Here is a 19,637-nt window from a genome sequence, read left to right as displayed (position 1 = left end):
TAGCAATAAATGCCAAAATTCCACTTATCTTCCTTATTACCTGCTGTGCCTGAAATTTAGCATCATTGATGCTTAGTTGGGGTCTGCCAGGGCATCTTACTCCATACTTCATTTCAGCTCTAGTTCAACATGAATTTCAGAGTAAAATGATACTAACCGTCCTTGACATCAAAGTCTCATTCAACTGAATATGGCATCAAGGAGTCTCAGCAAAATTAGAGTTAATATGAATCAGGAAAAACTCTCCACTTTTTAGAGGTATACCAAGTACAACAAAAGATGGTTGTGATTGTAGGACGTAAGTTATCTCAGTTCTAGGACATACTTGCTCAGGGTATTATCTTAGCTCCAACCATCTTTAGCTGCTTCTTCAACATTGTAATGTCATAAGTGGGGATGTTCTCTAGTGATTGCACAATGTTCATTATGATTCACAATTCCTCAGATGCTGGAACAGTCCATATCCAGAAAGAGCAAGAGCATAAGTCAAATTCCAGTTATTCCTCTTCAATGGCAATTTGGGTATAACTAGACCGAATGGGCAGCAGTGGTTCAAAGGCGGCTCATCACCACCTTTTCAAGGCTAACTAGTATGGGCAATTAATGCTGGCCCAGCCAATGTTGTGTACATCAATGAATGAATACAACAAAATTCCTCTTTCCTATAACTTCCTGCCTCTAATCCAGTTTAAGATCCAAATTGCCCATGGACCTTATCAACTGTTGATATTTTTCTTCTCAAGTATGACAGAACCTAATCAACAGGCTTCCTAAACTCCTTATCAACGACATCAAGCATCTTCATCAAATCTCCTAGTTACCTGTTCAAAACATCAATCAAATTAGTCAGCCATGACTTTCCCTAATCAAATTAATACTTTCTGTCCTGAAATAACCTGCGACTTAGTTTGTACTGCCCCTCAGGTTATTTTCATAGATCCGTGTTAATGACGTTGGCATGACTAGCCTGTTTGTACCAGGTGTATCCCTTCATTCCTTATTAAACAATGCTACAACATTGAAGTATTCCTGCTCTCTGACACCATATCTGTAGCCGGAGAGGATTGGAAAATTGTGGTTAAAGAGTGCAATTTGGAATACATGTCCTTTGGACTTGGCAATTATGTACTTTCAAAGTTGCTAACGTTTAATATTTTCTCTTTTATTTAATGTATATTATTCAGTATATCACAGGTATCCTCTTTACATTGTCTGCATTTTCTACATCTTGTGAAAACATATGCAATATATTCATTAAGAAAAACATTAAATTGTTCAAGAAACATGTACTGTGATGTAGGAATTCAGTGGCCTTTTCCAGTTGGCTGAACTCCACTGTCAAACAGTAATTAAGCAACTAATAAACTATGATCAACTTTAGCCATAGCAAAGATGTAATATACTTAAGGTATGTCAAAAGCTTCCAAATACTTTTCAGAAGTTAAATGTTACATGGAATAATTGTATGTCACATTAGGCCAGCCATTGATATTCTTTATGAATTAGTATCAAATCTTATTTACAGGAACAGCATTCGGTTAACAGGTGTGAATGATCAGTTAGATTAACATTTTTGATTTACACTGTGACATCAAGTTCTGAGCCTTGAGCATCTCCCTTAAATTAAGTATGCCATTGAGGCTGCTTGGTTGCTGAAGTGTTTGAAGCTCAAATTATTTTACAGATCTCCAATAACAGCAATGTATGAGTTTGCACGACAGCATTGATTTTATGTTCAGATTTTAGAAGCAAAAGGAAAAAGCATGCAGGCTGGAAATGTGACACATATAAAACAGAAACTGCTGGCAGAAGTAATTCAGCCCAATGTACTGGGAAAGTGAGGTTAATGTTGCAGGCGCTTTCTGATTTATAAACTTCTTTTCCAATATTTATGATTTTTAATGAAGATTGATAGTATAAATACTGTTTTCCTATTTCTCCTTTTTAATTTAAGCTTTTAGCTTTCAAATACTGTTAATTAATTAAAATAAATTATTTAATATAGCCCCAACAAATTAAAATCCATTCACTACACATCAATTTATAGCAAAGCATACTGATGCCATGCATTCAGTCAAAAATTACTTTTTGGAAGATTAGTAGCATACATTTTATCACATAATATGGAGTTCACCCTGGATAAGTGCAAAATGATTCATTTTGGAAGGTCGAATTTGAATCCTGAATATAGGCTTAAAGACAGGATTCTTGGCAATGTGGAGGAACAGCAGGATCCTGGGGTTCACATACGTAGATTCCTCAAATTTGCCACCCAAGGTGATAAGAAGGCGTATGGTGTTTTAGCTTTCATTAATGGAGAATTGAGTTTAAGAGCCGCGTTTATGCTTCAGCTCTAAAAAGCCTTGGTTTGACCACACTTGGAATATTGTGTCCAGGTTTGGTCACCTCATTAATAGGAAGGATGTAGATGCTTTAGAGAGGGTGCAGAGGAGATTTACCAGGATGCTGCCTGGAATGGAGGGCTTATCTTATGAAGAGAGGTTGAGTGAGCTAGGGCTTTTCACACTTGAGAGAAGAAGGAAGAGAGGTGACTTGATAGAGGTGTACAGGATAAAGTGAGGTATAGATAGAGTAGATACCCAGAGTCTTTTCCCCAGGGCAAAAATGGCTGTCACGAGAGGTCATAATTTTAAGATGATTGGAGGATGGTGTAGGGAAGATGTCAGTAGAGTATGGTGGGTGTGTGGAATGCACTGCCAGCAGTGGTAATAGAGTCAAAGACATTAGGGACATTTAATCGGCTGCTGGATAAGCATATGAACAGCAGTAAGTTGAGGGATGTATAGGTTAGGTTGATCTTAGATTAAGATAAATGCTTGACACAACATCGGGGCTGAAGGGCCTGTACTGTGCTGACCTGTTCTATGTTCTATAATGTAGTTGAATGATTATGCACTGCATTGTACACTCTCAGAAAAACCTCAAATACAAGGTTCTGACAGATTTAATTTCACCTGGCTGAAGTGTTTGTGTGGTCCCAAAGCTGTTGCTGTTGCTTTTAATCTTGAAAACATACTGTGAAATGAAAGATCCATGTGTTTTAAGTAACTTCTAACAAGTTCAAGGGAATGAAAAGTACATATTCTATTCAAATAACAGCTCACATTGTGATCTGCTCTGTTCTGTCTGATAGGAACCAGATTCAAAAGTAATCAAAAATAAATTGGATAAATACTTGAAGTAAAGAAAATTTACAGGCAGTGGGGAAAGAGCATTGAAATGGGTCTAATTGGTTCACTCTTTCAAAAACCCGTCATGAGTACAATGCTATATTCTTGTATGTAATTATTATCAAATGCTTGCAATAGTATGCCAGAAAGGCTTCAATAATCAACATAATCCTACTTTCTGTTATGTTCTCATCAATTGCAGAAATTATGTCACTTTTCAAAAAGAATAAAGTAAGCTAACCTGCAGGCTAGCAATGAAACATATTCTTATTTGGACCAAATAAGCTTATAGCCAGTTTTAACCCTGGATCTTTTCCCTTTCCAGAGAACACTCTCACAATTTCCTGCAGCCCATTTACTTCCTTCTCCAGTGATATCTTTGTGAGCAGTCTTTGATTCTTACCTCTCCACAGCAATATTTTCCCAGGAAATCAATACCCTTTAAAACAAATACAATAATCTAAGGATTACATTCTGAATTTTTGAACCTTTATGCCTGTGAATGGCAAGAACACAAAACTTCAGACACCCAATTCCTGTTATTTTCTCATTGGTTTTCTATTTTTTCTGTTGTAAAGGTCTAGCCTTTTAATCATATGACCCATATGACAAAGCCATGGGACCCACACTGGGGCATGTTGAATATCATGTTAGTTCTTAAATGGACATTCTACTCTCCCGTAACTCTGTTTCATAGCTTGTCAGCATTTTCTTCCCTCAGGACCACATTTTGTTGTCAGCTGTATCCTAAAATCTTCAATTTCACCTACGTTTAATTAGTTCTGACTGGTAATAACTACAATTGCCTGAATTGATCTGACTTTGTGAAACAGACTCTAGTTGAACGTTAGTTCAATGATGATAGAGTGAATTTTCTCCCTCTGGCATAGCCAGGCAAAGTAACACTGATTTTCCAGGCCTGACTTACTTAAATCTTTGCATTTCAGAGTCATTTGTATTGGCTGTTTCATGATGTTTATTAAGTTTTCAGTTAATTTTGAGAGTGGTAAGAATTGAAATCACATGTCTATTTTGTAATTAAAGATGATACAATGTCTGGGATTTTAAATGAAGGTTGTAAAATGTCTGTCTAAAAATGTTATGGTTCTGCAAGAGTGGCTGAAGCATCAAGGTATGAGACAGTTTAGCTCTGGAGTTACTTTTGTTAATATCTAGGTTACATCCCATTAGGTCCAGGGGTTTGAATGATATTTTGCCCATTCATTTCTCTAGCACTTTTTTTCTAGTGACATTGATTGTGATTGTATTTATTTCCTCTCTGTTTGTTTTAAAATGTTGTTAGTGTCTTCTACCTTGAAGTCTAATGCAAAGTATTCAATCAGCTTCTCTTCCATTTCCTAGTTCCCCATTATTATTTTCCCAGCATCATTCTTTAAGGGGCTTATGTTCACTTTGGCTTCTCCCTTCCTTTTTATATATTCAGAAAAACCCTAGCTGTCTATCAATACATTAGATTGTCCAATTATGATTCTTGCACAATGCTCAAATAACCTAAATGATTGTAAGTTTGAAAGAGTTACAGAAGCAGGGAAAGGAGAATCCACAGCAGGAAAAAAAAGATAAGAATTTTAAAATCAGGGTGTTGCTTATCTCTCAGTTATTGTAGGCCATTGAGTATAGGAGTGATGAGTGACTAGGACTTGGTCTCTTTCAGGTTTGGGCAGAGGAGCTTTGGATGAGCTCAAGTTTATGAATGGGTAGAAGATGACCAACAGATATTGGTAATTATTGAGTGTGGTAACAAGAAGTTGTGAATAAAGATTTCTCCAACAAGGAGCTGAGGCAGATATGGGCAATATTACAGAGCTGGAAGTATAGAGTCTTCCAGGTGTTAGTGGAGAGGGTAAGAGGTTGTAAACTTGTATAACTAAGCAGGCCATCCTCCAAATGGATGGACATGTAGGCACATTATTTATAGTTCAATAGTTTGCACCAATACAAGAACATTCTATGTCCTTTGAGTTCCCAGTGAGTTATGCCGTGACATTATGTCATTGTTGAATTATATGTTATTGGTAAGAATTAACTTAATCATTCAATTCACTCTTTATTCAAATGAATCATGATTCATTATGAAGAATTGCAGTTTATGTGGTAGAAATATATTTAATTCTTAGAAGCTGATTGCAGGTTTTTTTCAACATTTTAATATTTTAATCTTCTCCCTCAAATTTCCATTCTGAATGGTAGGCTATCTCTTGTTTTCAGTTAAGTTCCTCAAATTTAGATGTTTATTAATATATTATACACATTAGAAATGTGTAATTTCTTGTTACACCCTACAACTCAAATCTCAATGGATAATCAGAACATTGAACTTACCAAGTGGGTATAATATTAAAATAATTTGTCTGAAGCTTATTATGGTTTTCAATCATTCCTTTGTGTTATCACTATGGTCATTGTGAGGGAATCTTGAACTGGAAAGTAGGACAGTGTTCCACTTCTGGAACCAAATGCCAGCATCAAGCATAACCTAGCTGGGTGTTTGAAAGCACCCCACATTTCACTGTGAGAACAGTGCACCTACCTCCCATGTGGGCATTGTGAGGAAAGCCTGAAGGCAGTCTGAAGTCTGTCTGATTAATATTGAGAGTTAATGCCAAATTAATGATTAATTTATACTGTGGATTCTTGACCCTTGAAGCTGCTTTGAGATTGCAGAGCTTGTTTCTTGAAAATATCTTTCAAGCAGTAGTCACAATTGCATGTTTATTAGAGCAGTGTTTACTTTTTCAGTCAGGTTGTAGAAGGGAATGGCCAATGATCAACTTATAAGTTGATGGAAGTATGCACAGAACACAGTTTTCAAATGCTTTACTTGGTTTTGAAGAATTCATTTGAGAAATTTAATTGGACTGCACTGATGTATGAGCCATGGGCACCCACCATCCCCAATAATATAGCAGAACAGTTACTGCAGCTTCCAAGAATGTAGGACTTTGTTTTATCTTCATATCTTACCTTGTGCCTAATTTGTATAATACTAATTCTACATTGACCGGATTGCTCTTTATCCTATTTATGGCTAGTTCTTTGACTAACAGGCCTTGTGGCAAAGGGATTTATTGGACTATATATCTGAACACATTAAAAATGTAAAATTTAATGAAATATATTTCCTTTCCTTAAGGGATAACATCAATTTAAAAAGAACTTCACCCATAAAATGCTGCTTGAATCAACTATGTACATTTCATATGTTCATTTCATGTGACTCATTTTCATGGCAAAATCTTTTATCTTTGTTTGACAGCAAGGAAACAGTTTTTAAAAGCTTATTTCAAATTGTTGCAGCACAAATAAAGGGATTTTTGGAGGTGTCACACTTCAGTTTAAAATAATAAGTAATAGGAACAGGAGTTGGCCATTTGGTCCCTCAAGCCCGCTCTGCCATATAAGATCATGGCTGATCCGACAATCGTTGCGTTCATTTTCCTTTATTCTTTATTTCTCTACTGATCAAGAATCATATCTATCTCAGCTGTAAATGTACCTCTGCCTGCGTAGGATTCTGAGGCAAGATGTTCCAAAGACGCACAGGTCTCTGAGAGAAGAAATTCCTACTCATCTCAACCTTAAATTCATGCCCCTTTGTTCTGTGACAGTGCTGCCTAGACCTAGACTCTCCCATGAGAGAAATATCCTTTCAAGTCATATATTAATTGCATGCAAACAAATTATGTGGAATATAGGTACATTTATAAAATGAAAAGTATTATATTCAAACATGCAGAAGCAAAGTTCTGTGGATGCTGGAAATCTTAAATGAAAACAAAAATTGATGGAAATACTAAGCAAGTCAGAAAACATGTGAGGAGAGAAAGAATTAATATTTCAGGCTGATGATCATTCATTTTTCTCAACGGATGCTATTTGACCTGCTATTTCTACCATTTTAGGTTTTAATAGACAAAAGATTGTTTGATTACTTGCATATTTTTTCCACATAAATTACACATGCACTCCAATTGTTATATAAATATTGATTGTGTTTGTATCAATTTTGCAAAAATATTTGTAAGTATTACCTGAACTTGTCTTTAGCATGTTGGATTTTAACTTTGTTGTATTTCTCTGCAGGATTGGACGTATGGAAAGAGATATCAGCATGAAACGACAGCTAGTGGAAGATTTTAAGTTAAAACTGAAAACAAATCAGGACAATGATAAAATGTATAAAGGATTGTTGGAAGATATGGAAAAGAAGGTAATTGTTGTTATTAAGTTTCTTGATTTAAAAATTGGGCATTTTTTTGGTTTGCTCAAAGATGCAAGACCATATTTTAAAACTTGCCTTGTAAGTTTAAACAAAATCTTTTCTGCAATCATTTGCCATAATGAATGGTGTGATTTAGTTCCAGATGTGAGCATAAGAGGTACAGTTAGTAGGTTTGCAGATGACATCAAAATTGGAGTTGTAGTGGACAACGATGAAGGCTACCTCAGATTACAACAGGATCTTGATCAGATGGCCAATGGGCTGAGAAGTGGCAGATGGAGTTTAATTCAGATAGATGCGAGGTTCTGCATTTTGGGAAAGCAAATCTTAGCAGGATTTATACACTTAATGGTAAGGTCCTAGGGAGTGTTGCTGAACAAAGAGACCTTGGAGTGCAGGTTCGTAGCTCCTAGAAAGTGGAGTCACAGGTCGATAGGATGTTGAAGTAGGTGTTTGGTATGTTTTCTTTTATTGGTCAGAGTATTGAGTACAGGAGTTGGGAGGTCATGTTGCGACTGTACAGGACATTGGTTAGGCCACTGTTGGAATATTGCGTGCAATTCTGGTCTCCTTCCTATCGGAAAGATGTTGTGAAACTTGAAAGGGTTCAGAAAAGATTTACAAGAACGTTCCCAGGGTTGGAGGATCTGAGCTATAGGGAGAGGCTGAACAGCCTGGGGCTGTTTTCCGTGGAGCATCGGAGGCTGAGGGGTGACCTTATAGAGGTTTACAAAATTATGAGGGGCATGGATAGGGTAAATAGGCAAGGTCTTTGCCCTGGGGTCGGGGAGTCCAGAACTAGAGGGCACAGGCTTAGGCTGAGAGGGGAAAGATATAAAAGAGATCTAAAGGGCAACTTTTTCACACAGAGGGTGGTACGTATATGGAATGAGCTGCCAGAGGCAATGATGGAGGCTGGTACAATTGCACCATTTAAAAGGCATTTAGATAGATATATGATTAGGAAGGGTTTGGAGGGATATGGGCTGGGTGCTGGAAGGTGGGACGAGATTGGTTTGGCATATCTGGTCGGCATGGACAGGTTGGACCGAAGGGTCTGTTTCCATGCTGTACACTCTATCTATCTATCTATTTCCTCTGTTTTACCGATCTTTGTCATTTCGTTATGGAAAGTGCAAAATTTAAGATTGATAATTCCCTCGGGCCAGACCAGATTTATCCTAGGTTGCTCCGGGAGGCGAGAAAGAAGGTTGCTAAGCCGCTGGTGAAGATGTTTGCTTCCTCACTCTCCATGGGGGGTTGTACCAGAGGATTGGAAGGAGGCAAATGTTGTTCCTGTTTTCAAGAAGGGGAATAAGAAAATCCCTGGTAATTACAGACCAGTCAGTCTTACGTCTGTGGTCAGCAAGGTTTTGGAAAGAATTCTGAGGGATAGGATATATGACTCCTGGATGTAGATTTGCTCGCTGAGCTGGAAGGTTCATTTTCAGACGTTTCATCATCATACTAGGTAACATCTTCAGTGAGCCTCTGGACGAAGCTTCCAGCTCAGCTAGCAAACCTACATTCACAACCTCATCCTGAGCTACAAATCTTCTCAAAACATGCTAGGATTTATGACTATTTGGAAAAGCATAGCATGATTAAAGGCAGTCAGCATGGCTTTGTGAGGGGCAGGTTGTGCCTCACAAATTTTATTGAGTTCTTTGAGGAGGTGACGAGACAGGTTAACGAAGGCCATACAGTGGATATGGTGTATATGGACTTCAGCAAGGCAATTGATGAGGTTCCCCATGGCAAGCTCGTTCATAAAGTCAGGGAGATTTGTCTGTCTGGATTCAGAATTGGTTGGCTGACAGAAGGCAGAGAGTGGTTGTAGATGGAAGGTATTCTGCCTGGAGGTCAGTGGTGAATGGTGTCCCGCAGGGCTCTGTTCTTGGACCTCTGTAGTTTTCATAAATGAATTGGATGAGGAGGTTGAGGGGTGGGTTAATAAATTTGCCGATGACACAAGGTTTGAGGTGCCATTGATAGTATCGAGGGCTATTGCAGGCTGCAGCATGACAGAGACAGGATGCCGAGCTGCGCTGAGAAATGGCAGATGGAGTTCAACCTGGAAAAATGCAAAATTATGTATTTTGGAAGGTTGAAATTGAATGCTGAATATAGGATTAAAGACAGGATTCTTGGCAGTGTGGAGGAACAGAGGGATCTTGGTGTTCAAGTGCATAGATCCCTCAAAGTTGCCACCCAAGTCGACAGAGTTGTTAGGAAAGCATATGGTGTTTTGGCTTTCATTAACAGGGGGATCGAGTTTAAGAGCCGTGAGGTTTGCTGCAGCTCTACAAGACCCTGGTGAAACCACACTTGGAATATTGTGTTCAGTTCTGGTCGCCCTATTATAGGAAAGATATGGAGGCTTTGGAGAGGGTGCAAAGAAGGTTTACCAGGATGCTGCCTGGACTGGAGGGCTTGTCTTACGAAGAGAGGTTGACTAAGCTCGGACTTTTCTCTCTGGAGAGAAGGAGGAAGAGAGGTGACCTGATCGAGTTATACAAGTTAATGAGAGGGATGGATAGAGTCAATAGCCAGAGACTTTTCCCCAGGACAGGATTGACTGGCATGAAGGGTTATAGTTTTAAGATATTAGGAGAAAGGTATAGAGGAGGCATCAGAAAGTTGTAAATGCATGGAATGTGTTGCCAGCGGTGGTGGTGAAAGCAGAGTCATTAGGGTCATTTAAGCAACTGCTGGACATGCACATGGACAGCAGTGAGTTGAGGGGTGCATAGGTTAAGTTATTTTGTTTTAGATTAGGAATAGTCCTCGGCACAACATCGTGGGACGAAGTGCCTGTTCTGTGCTGTACTTTTCTATGTTCTATGTTCTAAAATATAGGACAATCACATAATCAGAGATGAGAAAGATTGGAAGCAATTTTCCCAAAGCTATTCTTCTGGTTGGGATCGTTCCTACTGGCAGGAAGTATAAGGCCAAGGGGAGAAAATATACTGGCCATAGATTACAGTTTACATTCTACGATAATTTGTAATAACATACCATTTCAGAGCTATGAAATTCTGTTTAGTTTATAATTAATTAACCACACAATATTTGATAGAGATCCCAAATCAGGTAGTGTGCTGCAGTTGTAACATATGGGAATTGTGGGAAGTATTGCAATCCCAGACAAACATCTTCAGCAATTCAGTGGCAGATGGGGTTTAATTCAGATAAATGCGAGGTGCTGCATTTTGGGAAGCAAATCTTAGCAGAACTTATACACTTAATGGTAAGGTCTTAGGGAGTGTTGCTGAACAAAGAGACCTTGGAGTGCAGGTTTATAGCTTCTTGAAAGTAGAGTCGCAGGTAGATAGGATAGTGAAGAAGGCATATGGTATGCTTTCCTTTATTGGTCAGAGTATTGAGTATAGGGGTTAGGAGGTCATGTTGCGGCTGTACAGGATGTTGGTTAGGCCATTTTTGGAATATTGCATGCAATTCTGGGTATCCTTCCTATCGGAAAGATGTTGTGAAACTTGAAAGAGTTCGGAAAAGATTTACAAGGATGTTGCCAGAGTTGGAGAATTTGAGCTATAGGGAGAGGCTGAATAATCTAGGGCTGTTTTCCCTGAAGCGTCGAAGGCTGAGGGGTTATCTCATACAGGTTTATAAAATCTTGAGGGGCATGGATAGGGGAAATAGACAAGGTCTTTTCCCTGCGGTTGGGGAATCCAGAATAGAGGGCATAGGTTTAGGGTGACAGGGGAAGGATATAAAAGGGACCGAAAGGGGCAACTTTTTAACGCAGAGGGTGGTACGTGTATGGAATGAGCTGTCAGAGGAAGTGGTGGGGGCTGGTATAATTGCAACATTTAAAAGGCACCTGGTTGGGTAAAGGAATAGGAAGTGTTCAGATGAATATAGGCCAAATGCTGGCAAATAGAACTAGATTAGGTTAGGCATGGGCGAGTTGGACCGAAGGGTCTGTTTCAGTGCTGTACATCTCTATGATTCTATGACTCTGTGCATCTTGAGGAAATGTGGATCAGAGTTGTTGACCTGAATTCTGAGTGCGGATCTTGTGAGGAATCAGGAAGAAGATAGGTTACCTGAACCCTTTGAGTCAGAAGGTAGTCATACTGTTGAGGTAGTCGTGCAAATCTGGTTATTGGTCATATGATGGAAGGTGTAACTGAAAGTCCGCTAAATAAGGAGACTCCAGATGCCATTTCTGGAGGAGTTTTGACATTTGCCCTTTTCAAACAGTTACAGTGTTCTCATTGCTTGTGCGAATGAGGACAAAGTCTACAGGGTGGATGAACAAACTGAATAGCACCAAAATACATGAAACCTGTGGGTAGTGAAAAGAAATGTTGCGGTGATGGAATATTTTTGGGAGGGGAAAAATGGTTCCTGCTTGTCACTAAACAAATAAGTAAATGCATGAGAGTATTCAGGAAGTAATAAATCCAAAGGTAATATGAGAAATGCTGAGGCTGTTGTCGGCAGAGTAGGCCGGGAGGAGACAGAAATCTTAACAAAGTTAATGGGGTATTAGTGATGAGGTGATACTGGGAAGAAAAAGATACATATCCTGTATTTGTGTGAAACATTCACAATAAATACTTGAGTAATAGTTCATGTTGAAAATATTGGTTCTGATATCATAGCCATTTTGAACAAAGAATAATTTGGTAATATGAAACTTTAGTATTGCTTGAAAAAATACACTTTGTCGAAACATTTCATCTTGCATTCATCAGGCCAAATGGCAAGAAACGTAAGGGGAAAACAACATTATACCCAATGAGAGGAGAGTTGGTTGGGAAATTGACTGGGGAAACAACAGTGTAGTGGTATTGTTGCTACATGTGTAGTCTAGAGACTGAGGTAACGTTATGAGAATCTGGTTCCACATTCCACCATGGTAATTTCACAAATGAATCGAGCAACAACTTGACATAGTCATACTCAAGGAATTGTGTCGGTCTTCAAGATTATCACATAACTCATTATGTCATGACCTATTGGCAGAACAGACACAGCACAATGGTATACAGTCAGGAGCGAGTTGTCCTTTGAGTCGTTAACATTGAGTCTGAGACACATGAAGTCTCATGAAATCAGGTGAAGAATCTGGGATTACCACTTAATTCCCTTCCCTCAGCTGATGAACCAGTACTCCTCCATGTTGAACACCACTTGGAGGAATCACTGAGAGTGGCAAGAGTGCACAATGTACTCTGGGTTGGGGTAGGGTCTTTAATTTCTGTCACCATGCAAGGCACAGCAATACCATTACTTAGCAAGTTGGTCACGTCCAAAACACATAGCTGCGAGATTGCTGCAAGTGGTGAGGTAAAAACAAACTTGACCCCATCTTCACCCATTTGCCTGTGATGATGTATCTATCTATCCATGATAGTGTCAATAGGAGTGACCACCACACACACTGTGTGGAAATGAAGTTCTGTCTTCACGTTGAGGATACCCTCCATCATATTGTGTGGCATTATCATTGTGCTAAATAGGATGGATGTTGAACAGATCTAGCAAATCAAAACTGGACATCAACAATGTGCTGTGTGCCATCAGGAGCAGCAAAATTCTATTCCAATATAACCCATAACCTCATGGCCCAGCATATCCCCCACACTTTCATTGTTGTCAAGCCAATTCGGGTTCAAAGAAAGGTGCAGGAGTGTATGACAGGAACAGCATTAAGCATACTTGAAATTGAGGCGTTAGTCTGGTGAAACAATAACACAGAATCATTTGTACATCATACAGCATTAGCAGAGAGATAGATGGAGCTCAGTAATTTCACAGCCAACCCTGATCAGATTTAACATCTGTGGCCCTGAGTCATCCAGTCCTAAATGTTGGCAGACAACTAAACAAGCCACTGGAGGAGGAGGCTCCACAAATATTCCCATGCTTAATGATGAGCGATCCCAGAAAATCAGTGCAAAAGAGTGCATTTGCAACAATCTTAGCCAGAAGTTCTACTCCTCCAGAGGTTCACAGCTTTACAGGTGCCAAACCTCAGCCAATTCGATTCACTTCACGTGATATCAAGAAACAGCTGAAGGATTCTGTGAAGTGTGCAGGCCCTGACAAAATTCTGTCTACAACAAGTACTACAGTCTAGCCTTACCCTGCCTCAAGCTGTTCCAGTGCAGGAACAATGTTGGCATGTATCTAGCAATGTGGAAAATTGCCCAAATATATCCAGTATGCATGAAGCAATGCAAATCGAACCCAGCCAATTACCAGTTTATCAGACTATTCTCAATTGCCAGTGAAGTGATAGAAGGAGTCATCGACAGTGTAATCAAGCAGCATTGCTTAGAATAACCTTCTTACTGGCTATCAGTTTTGGTTCCACCAGAGTCACTGCTTCTAACCTTGTTAAGAGCTAAACTCCAGAGATGAATGGAGTGTTTGCCTTGACATTAAAGCAGGATTTGACTGACTGTGGCATCAAAGACCCTCAGTAAAATCAGAGTCAATTAAAATTGGTAGAGGAGCAGGGGAGATTCACCGCTAGTTGGAGTTACACTTTTCACAAAGGAAGATGGTTGTCATTAGAAGTCAGCTATCTGAGCTCCAGACATCACAAGAGGACTTCCTCATGCTAGTGTCCTAAGCCCAACCTTTTGTATGTAGCTATATATCGTGGCTATTACAGACCAGTCCATTAAACCTCATTGATGGGTAAGCTTCCAGAGACAATTATTACAGATGGTATTAGTTGATATGTAGAAAACAAGTGGGTTGATTAGGAAGAGTCAGCCTGGATTTCTAAAGGGGAAATTGTGTTTGGTTTGCTGAAGAGGTATCAAAAAGGTCGATGAGGGTAATGCTGTTGATGTGGTATACATGGATTTTCAGAATGCAAATGATATAATGCCGCACAACAGACTCGTGGGCAAGGCTAGAGGTCACAGAGTAAAAGAGTCAGCAGCAGCTTGGATTCAAAATTCACTGAGTGGTAGGTAACAAGAGAGTAATGGTCAATGGATATTTTCAGGCTGGAGGAAGATTTGTAGTTGAGTTCCCCAGGTTCGACAGTGGGAACCTTGCTTTTCCTGATGTGGATTAATGATCTAGATCTTGATGTGCAGGTGACAATTTCAAATCTTGCAGATAATACAAAACCCAGGAAGAATTGCAAACTGTACCAAAGACAGCATAGAACTCCAATAGAATAAAGATAAGTTGGTGGAGTACGCAGATAGTTGACATGAATTTCAATGAAGAGAAATGTGAGATGATGCATTTTGGTAAGGACAACATTGAAGTAAAATATAAAATAGGGGCTACAATTCTTAAGGGAGTGCAGAACAGAGGTACCTAGGAATATATGTGCATACATCGTTGGAAGTGGGAGGATAGGCAGAGAGAGTAGTAAGTAAAGTATACACTATCTTTGCCTTTATTAATAGGGGCATACAGTACAAATGTGATAAGGTAATATTGAACTTGCACAAGACACTTGTTAGACCTCAGCTGAAATATTGTGTACAGTTCTAGTTGCAACCTTAGAGGAAGGGTGTGAATGCATTAGAAAGTTTTTTTTTGGTAAAGAAGCAATTTTCAAGAAAATTCCAGGGATAAGAAACTGCAATTATAAAGATGGATTATACAAATTACGATTGTTCTCCTTGGAGATGAGAAGGCTAAGATGAGATCAGATAGAAATTTTCAAAATAAGGAAAAACTGCCCCCCACTTATAAAAGGAGCAAGAATAAGAGAGTATCGATTTAAAGTGATTCGTAAAAGAAGTGAAGGTGATATGAGGAAAATCCTTTTTCACTCAGTGAGTAGTTTGATTGTGGAATGCACTGCTTAGAAGTGTGGAAGAGTTGGATTTAATTGAGCCATTCAAACAGGTGTGGACAGTTATTTAAATAAAAAAAATCTACAAAACAATGGGAAGAAAAGCAGGAAATTGGCACCCAGTATTGATGCTCATTTGAAGAGCTGGTACAGGGACGATAAGCTGAATGGCCTGCTTTTGCACAATAAAACTTCAATGATTCTGTGAAGAGCAGATCAAGTCTAAGAAACCTGCAGTGTATGTGACTCACCTCCTGCCTCCTCAAAGCCTGTCCACCATTTAAAGGCACAAGTCAGGAATACTCTCAACTTGTCTGGTTGAGTACAGCTTCAATAACACCATCTCAGTCAATTTACACCACATCCACAAACCTTCATTCCCTCCACTACCAGTAGAGTTAAGAATGTAAAGAATCACTGCAAATATTCACCAAGGTTCCCTAAATGCACTTTCCAAATCCATCACTATCCAACACAAGGACAACAGATGCATGGGAAGGCGACTACCTGCAGATTCCTCTCCATGCCCTCACCATCCTGACTTGGAAATAAATCACTTTTCTTTTAATTCCACTGGGTCAAAATCTTTGAAGTCCCTCCCAAACAGCATTGTGGGTCCACCTGCACCAGATGTTATTGTTATGGGTTATGTAGCTAACATAAGAAGTCGAGGGTTATATGAAATAAAGAGAAAAAGACTGATGAAGTTGCCAAAATAGTAGCAGACCTAAGGATTGGAAGGACTTTAGAATACAAATGAAGTCCAAGAACCTGATAAAGGGAGAATGGAATATGGAAGTTAAAGGGGAGGAGATGATCTAATGGTATTATCGGTAGATAATTAATCCAGAGACACAGCTTAAGCTCGGGGGACTCAGATTTTAATCCTGTCATCAAAGGTGGAATTCAAATTTTTTTAAAAATCTGGAATTAACTAATGATGACCATGGAACCATTGTCAACTGTCAGAAAAAAACTCATCTGTTTCACTGATGACCTTTAAGGAAGAAAGCTGCTATGCATACTTGCTCTCGCCTAGATGTGACTCCAGGCCCATAGCAATGCAGTTGACTCATAATTGCCTTCTGGGCAATTAGAGATGGGCAGTAAATGTTTGCTGTGAGGGAGATGACGAGTGCATTTGAGTGCATTTGGATAGACTTGATAACTGGACAAGAACATGGCAGGTTGAATATTATTTGGAAAAATGTAAGGTTTTCTACTTTTTTACTTTGATGGAAGCAACAGATGTACAGATTATTTCTTAAATGCTAAGATATTAGCAAGTGTACATGTACAAAGGGATCTGGGTTCCTCATTATTCCAATGCACTTGGAAAAGTATGCCGATGCTCACGTAACACGACCTTTGTCGGTCACCACAAAAGTTAATGATTTAATCAAAGTATGTCAAGTCCCTGATCTACCTGCCTGATGGAATCAGGTTAACAGAAACACTGACAGCTTCCTGAATTTAACAAGATCTACTATTTTTTACATATAAGTAAACTCTCATCATAAGCAGGCAGCTTTGAACAATCAACATATCACTCTACTAATTAAAAATCTAAGTTCCTTTTAAAATTTCTGCACAAATATACAGGCATATATAGACAGACAAAAGACATTGGTTTTATGGGTACAGGAAAGGAATACTGGCAAATATAGTTCAATAGCATCAGTTCACAGTGTCCATTGAGGTGTTCTTTTCCAGGATTTCCTGTTCTTCAATGTTCTTTCTCCAGGTCTTTTCACTTCCTCACAGGAGGCACAGGATAACTTTTAGACCAACTACAAAGTCTCTTAGCTACTGGTTATGGTCAACAACTTACAGTAACTGACTGTAGAAAAACTGGCTTTCTTCAGGTTCCATGTATTTTTACTGCACAGAGGGAACAAACACACACAACTGCTCCAAGCAGTCTGAAGGCTTGCCTTGAGATCATTCACACCCACAAATGTACCTGAGTAACAATAATATTCCCAATGAGGGACTGCAGCACATGTTCACAAGATTTGTTCCTGAGTTGGTAGGCATGTCCTATGAAGAGAGATTGGGGAATCTGGGCCTGTGTTCTCAAGAGTTTTGAAGATTGAGAAGTGACCTCATTGAAACCTACAGAATACTTAACAAGACAGATAGGTTAGATGACAGTAAGATGTTTCCCCTAGTTGGTGAATTTGAAACCAGAGGACATAATTCCAAAATAAGCGAGAAACCAACTAGGACCATGATGAGAATTTTATTTTGCTCAGAGTGTTGTGAATCTTTGCAATCCTCTACCACTGTGGAAGCTTAGTCATTGAGTATGCTTAAAGTCGAGGTTAACAAATTTATAAATACTAACAATGTAAAGGAATATGGAAAGAGTGCAGAAAAAAAGGCACAGGAGTAGATGAATGGTCATGATTAATTAAATGAAAGAGTGAAGCAGGCTCGATGGGCTGAATGATCTATACTCCTGCTCCCGTAATCCTGGAATTTAGAAGAGTGAAAAGTCATCTTATTGAAACTTAAATTTTTTAAGGACTTGACTGGATAGATGCTGAGAGGTTTTTCCTCAACTGGTGTGTCATAATCTCAGAGTAATTAATTAGGCATTTAAGACTGAAGCTGTGAGGCAAGATGTGGATGCTCAGTTGTTGAGGGTATTGAAGTCAGAGATTGATGGATATTTTGATATGAAAGATATCAAGGGAAATGAGGGTAGTACAGGAAGATTCTGAGGTAGAGGATCAACCATGAGTTTAGTAAACGGTGGAATAGGCTTCAAGGTTCAACTGACCATGTTCTGCTCCTATTTTGTATGTGAGTACATACTGTGATATATGCCCTATGGACAGAAAGCATCAACCTACAAATGGAAAGGGGAGACAATGAAGGCTTACCATGACAACTAGGGTTTAGAAAAATGTTTATGTATAGTATGAAGAAAAGGATGTTTTAGATTGGCTCTTGACCACAAACGTATAAATACTTTCAGTTCGAAACAGAATTTTAACATAGTCGCCGTCCTACATATCATTCAATCATTACAACTCGGAAGCTAAATAGCTGTGTTGTACCTCAAGGATGTATATATCTGTACTGGGATTAGGGAAGCCACTAAGAACCTCAGGTTCAATATTGATATTCATTACTAATACATGCAAACTCACAAGATGTAGACTCTCATTTTGAGCCTTAAGCTACTGCTCTGAAAGACTATATTGCTCTTACCCCATTTAGATTCAGAATCAGAGGACTATATGTCGGCATAATAGATATTCTATCTTACTGTGATCTCTGCACATCCTAGATTTCTAACTAAAGTAGTATCAGAATTCTGTTTCACTCAGTGCTACCTTTTAACCCTGCTCCATACAAGTCTAACGTTTCACCGATGTTAGTCAGATACATTTTGTTTCCGACTATTACTCAGTTCGTGTCTCCTGAGCCTAAAACCAAGGCAGGCATCGCAGTGATCAAGCCAAAGCATTCTACACATGCAACAGATAAAGCACATTTACTTCAGTTAGGTGGCACTCAAAAGATAACTGCAGTATAGCTGCTTGTGTGATTATCCATACACACATATGCACCATTCCCGATGAAAAATCTTCAGATTATTTAGAATTATGCTCTCCTAATTTCAAATGTGTGAGAAATCTAGTAAAAATACTTGTATCATATCCAATGCTGAATGTCATATAACAGCATACTATAATAATTTTGTTCATGTTGGCCAGAGATGACATCTTCAGTTAGTGCAGGTTTTAGGCTGTCAGCTGACTGCAAAACCTGATATTTAGCTGTATCTGGAAGCAAATAACAAACTGACCTGAAGGATGATTTTCTTTATTCATTTGCTTTCGGTTCTTATTTTTGGCCATTTGTGGCTATGTCTGGCTTTGGCTTTGTTATGCCGTCATGAATCAACTCTTGCCACATTCTCCTGTAACAGGCATTGTGCCATAAAGCAATATCTTTTGTGACCCTGTTTTGCCAATGCTCTGTCAGTGTAGCATTTATGTTTTATGCTCAGTCATTTCTATAACAATTGAAATGCAATAATTCTGTTGCTTTAGTAAATGAGAAGTTATATGTTTGATTTTTATAAAGGTAAGGATACTGACTGAAGAAGGTTCTACCAGAAAGGCACTTACAGAGTCACTAAAGCAAAGACTTAATGTTGTGACAAAAGAAAAATCAGCCTTTGAGGAAATGCACCATAAAACCACTGGAGAATTGGACAGAAAGGTAAGGATGGTTGTACCCCTGCCTAGTTAATCAGGATGTAGAATTTGAAATTTGAGAGCAATCACCTACATAATATTATGACAGAGGCAAATTATAATTATCATTCGGTGATGAATTTGGAGTCTGAAATAAACTTAATGCAGGGCAATCCTCTGCT

At 38.8% G+C, this 19,637-nt stretch overlaps 1 protein-coding gene across 3 annotated transcripts in view; it reads left to right on the top strand.

The window, feature by feature from the left end:
• The window catches only part of cntln (centlein, centrosomal protein), a 470,872-nt gene that overhangs the window by 385,222 nt on the left and 66,013 nt on the right, over positions 1–19,637 (top strand). For all 3 annotated transcript variants that reach the window (XM_087995387.1, XM_087995398.1, XM_087995382.1), the window contains exons 22-23: positions 7,296–7,422; positions 19,343–19,480. In XM_087995387.1, the coding sequence (XP_087851513.1) occupies positions 7,296–7,422; positions 19,343–19,480 (265 nt within the window). The remainder of the gene's footprint in view (positions 1–7,295; positions 7,423–19,342; positions 19,481–19,637) is intronic.

Source organism: Chiloscyllium plagiosum, unplaced genomic scaffold (genome assembly GCF_037043375.1).
Source record: "Chiloscyllium plagiosum isolate Xiang-an unplaced genomic scaffold, Cpla_swu_hap1 HiC_scaffold_2, whole genome shotgun sequence".
NCBI lineage: Eukaryota > Metazoa > Chordata > Chondrichthyes > Orectolobiformes > Hemiscylliidae > Chiloscyllium > Chiloscyllium plagiosum.
This window is presented reverse-complemented; position numbering and strand designations above follow the sequence as displayed.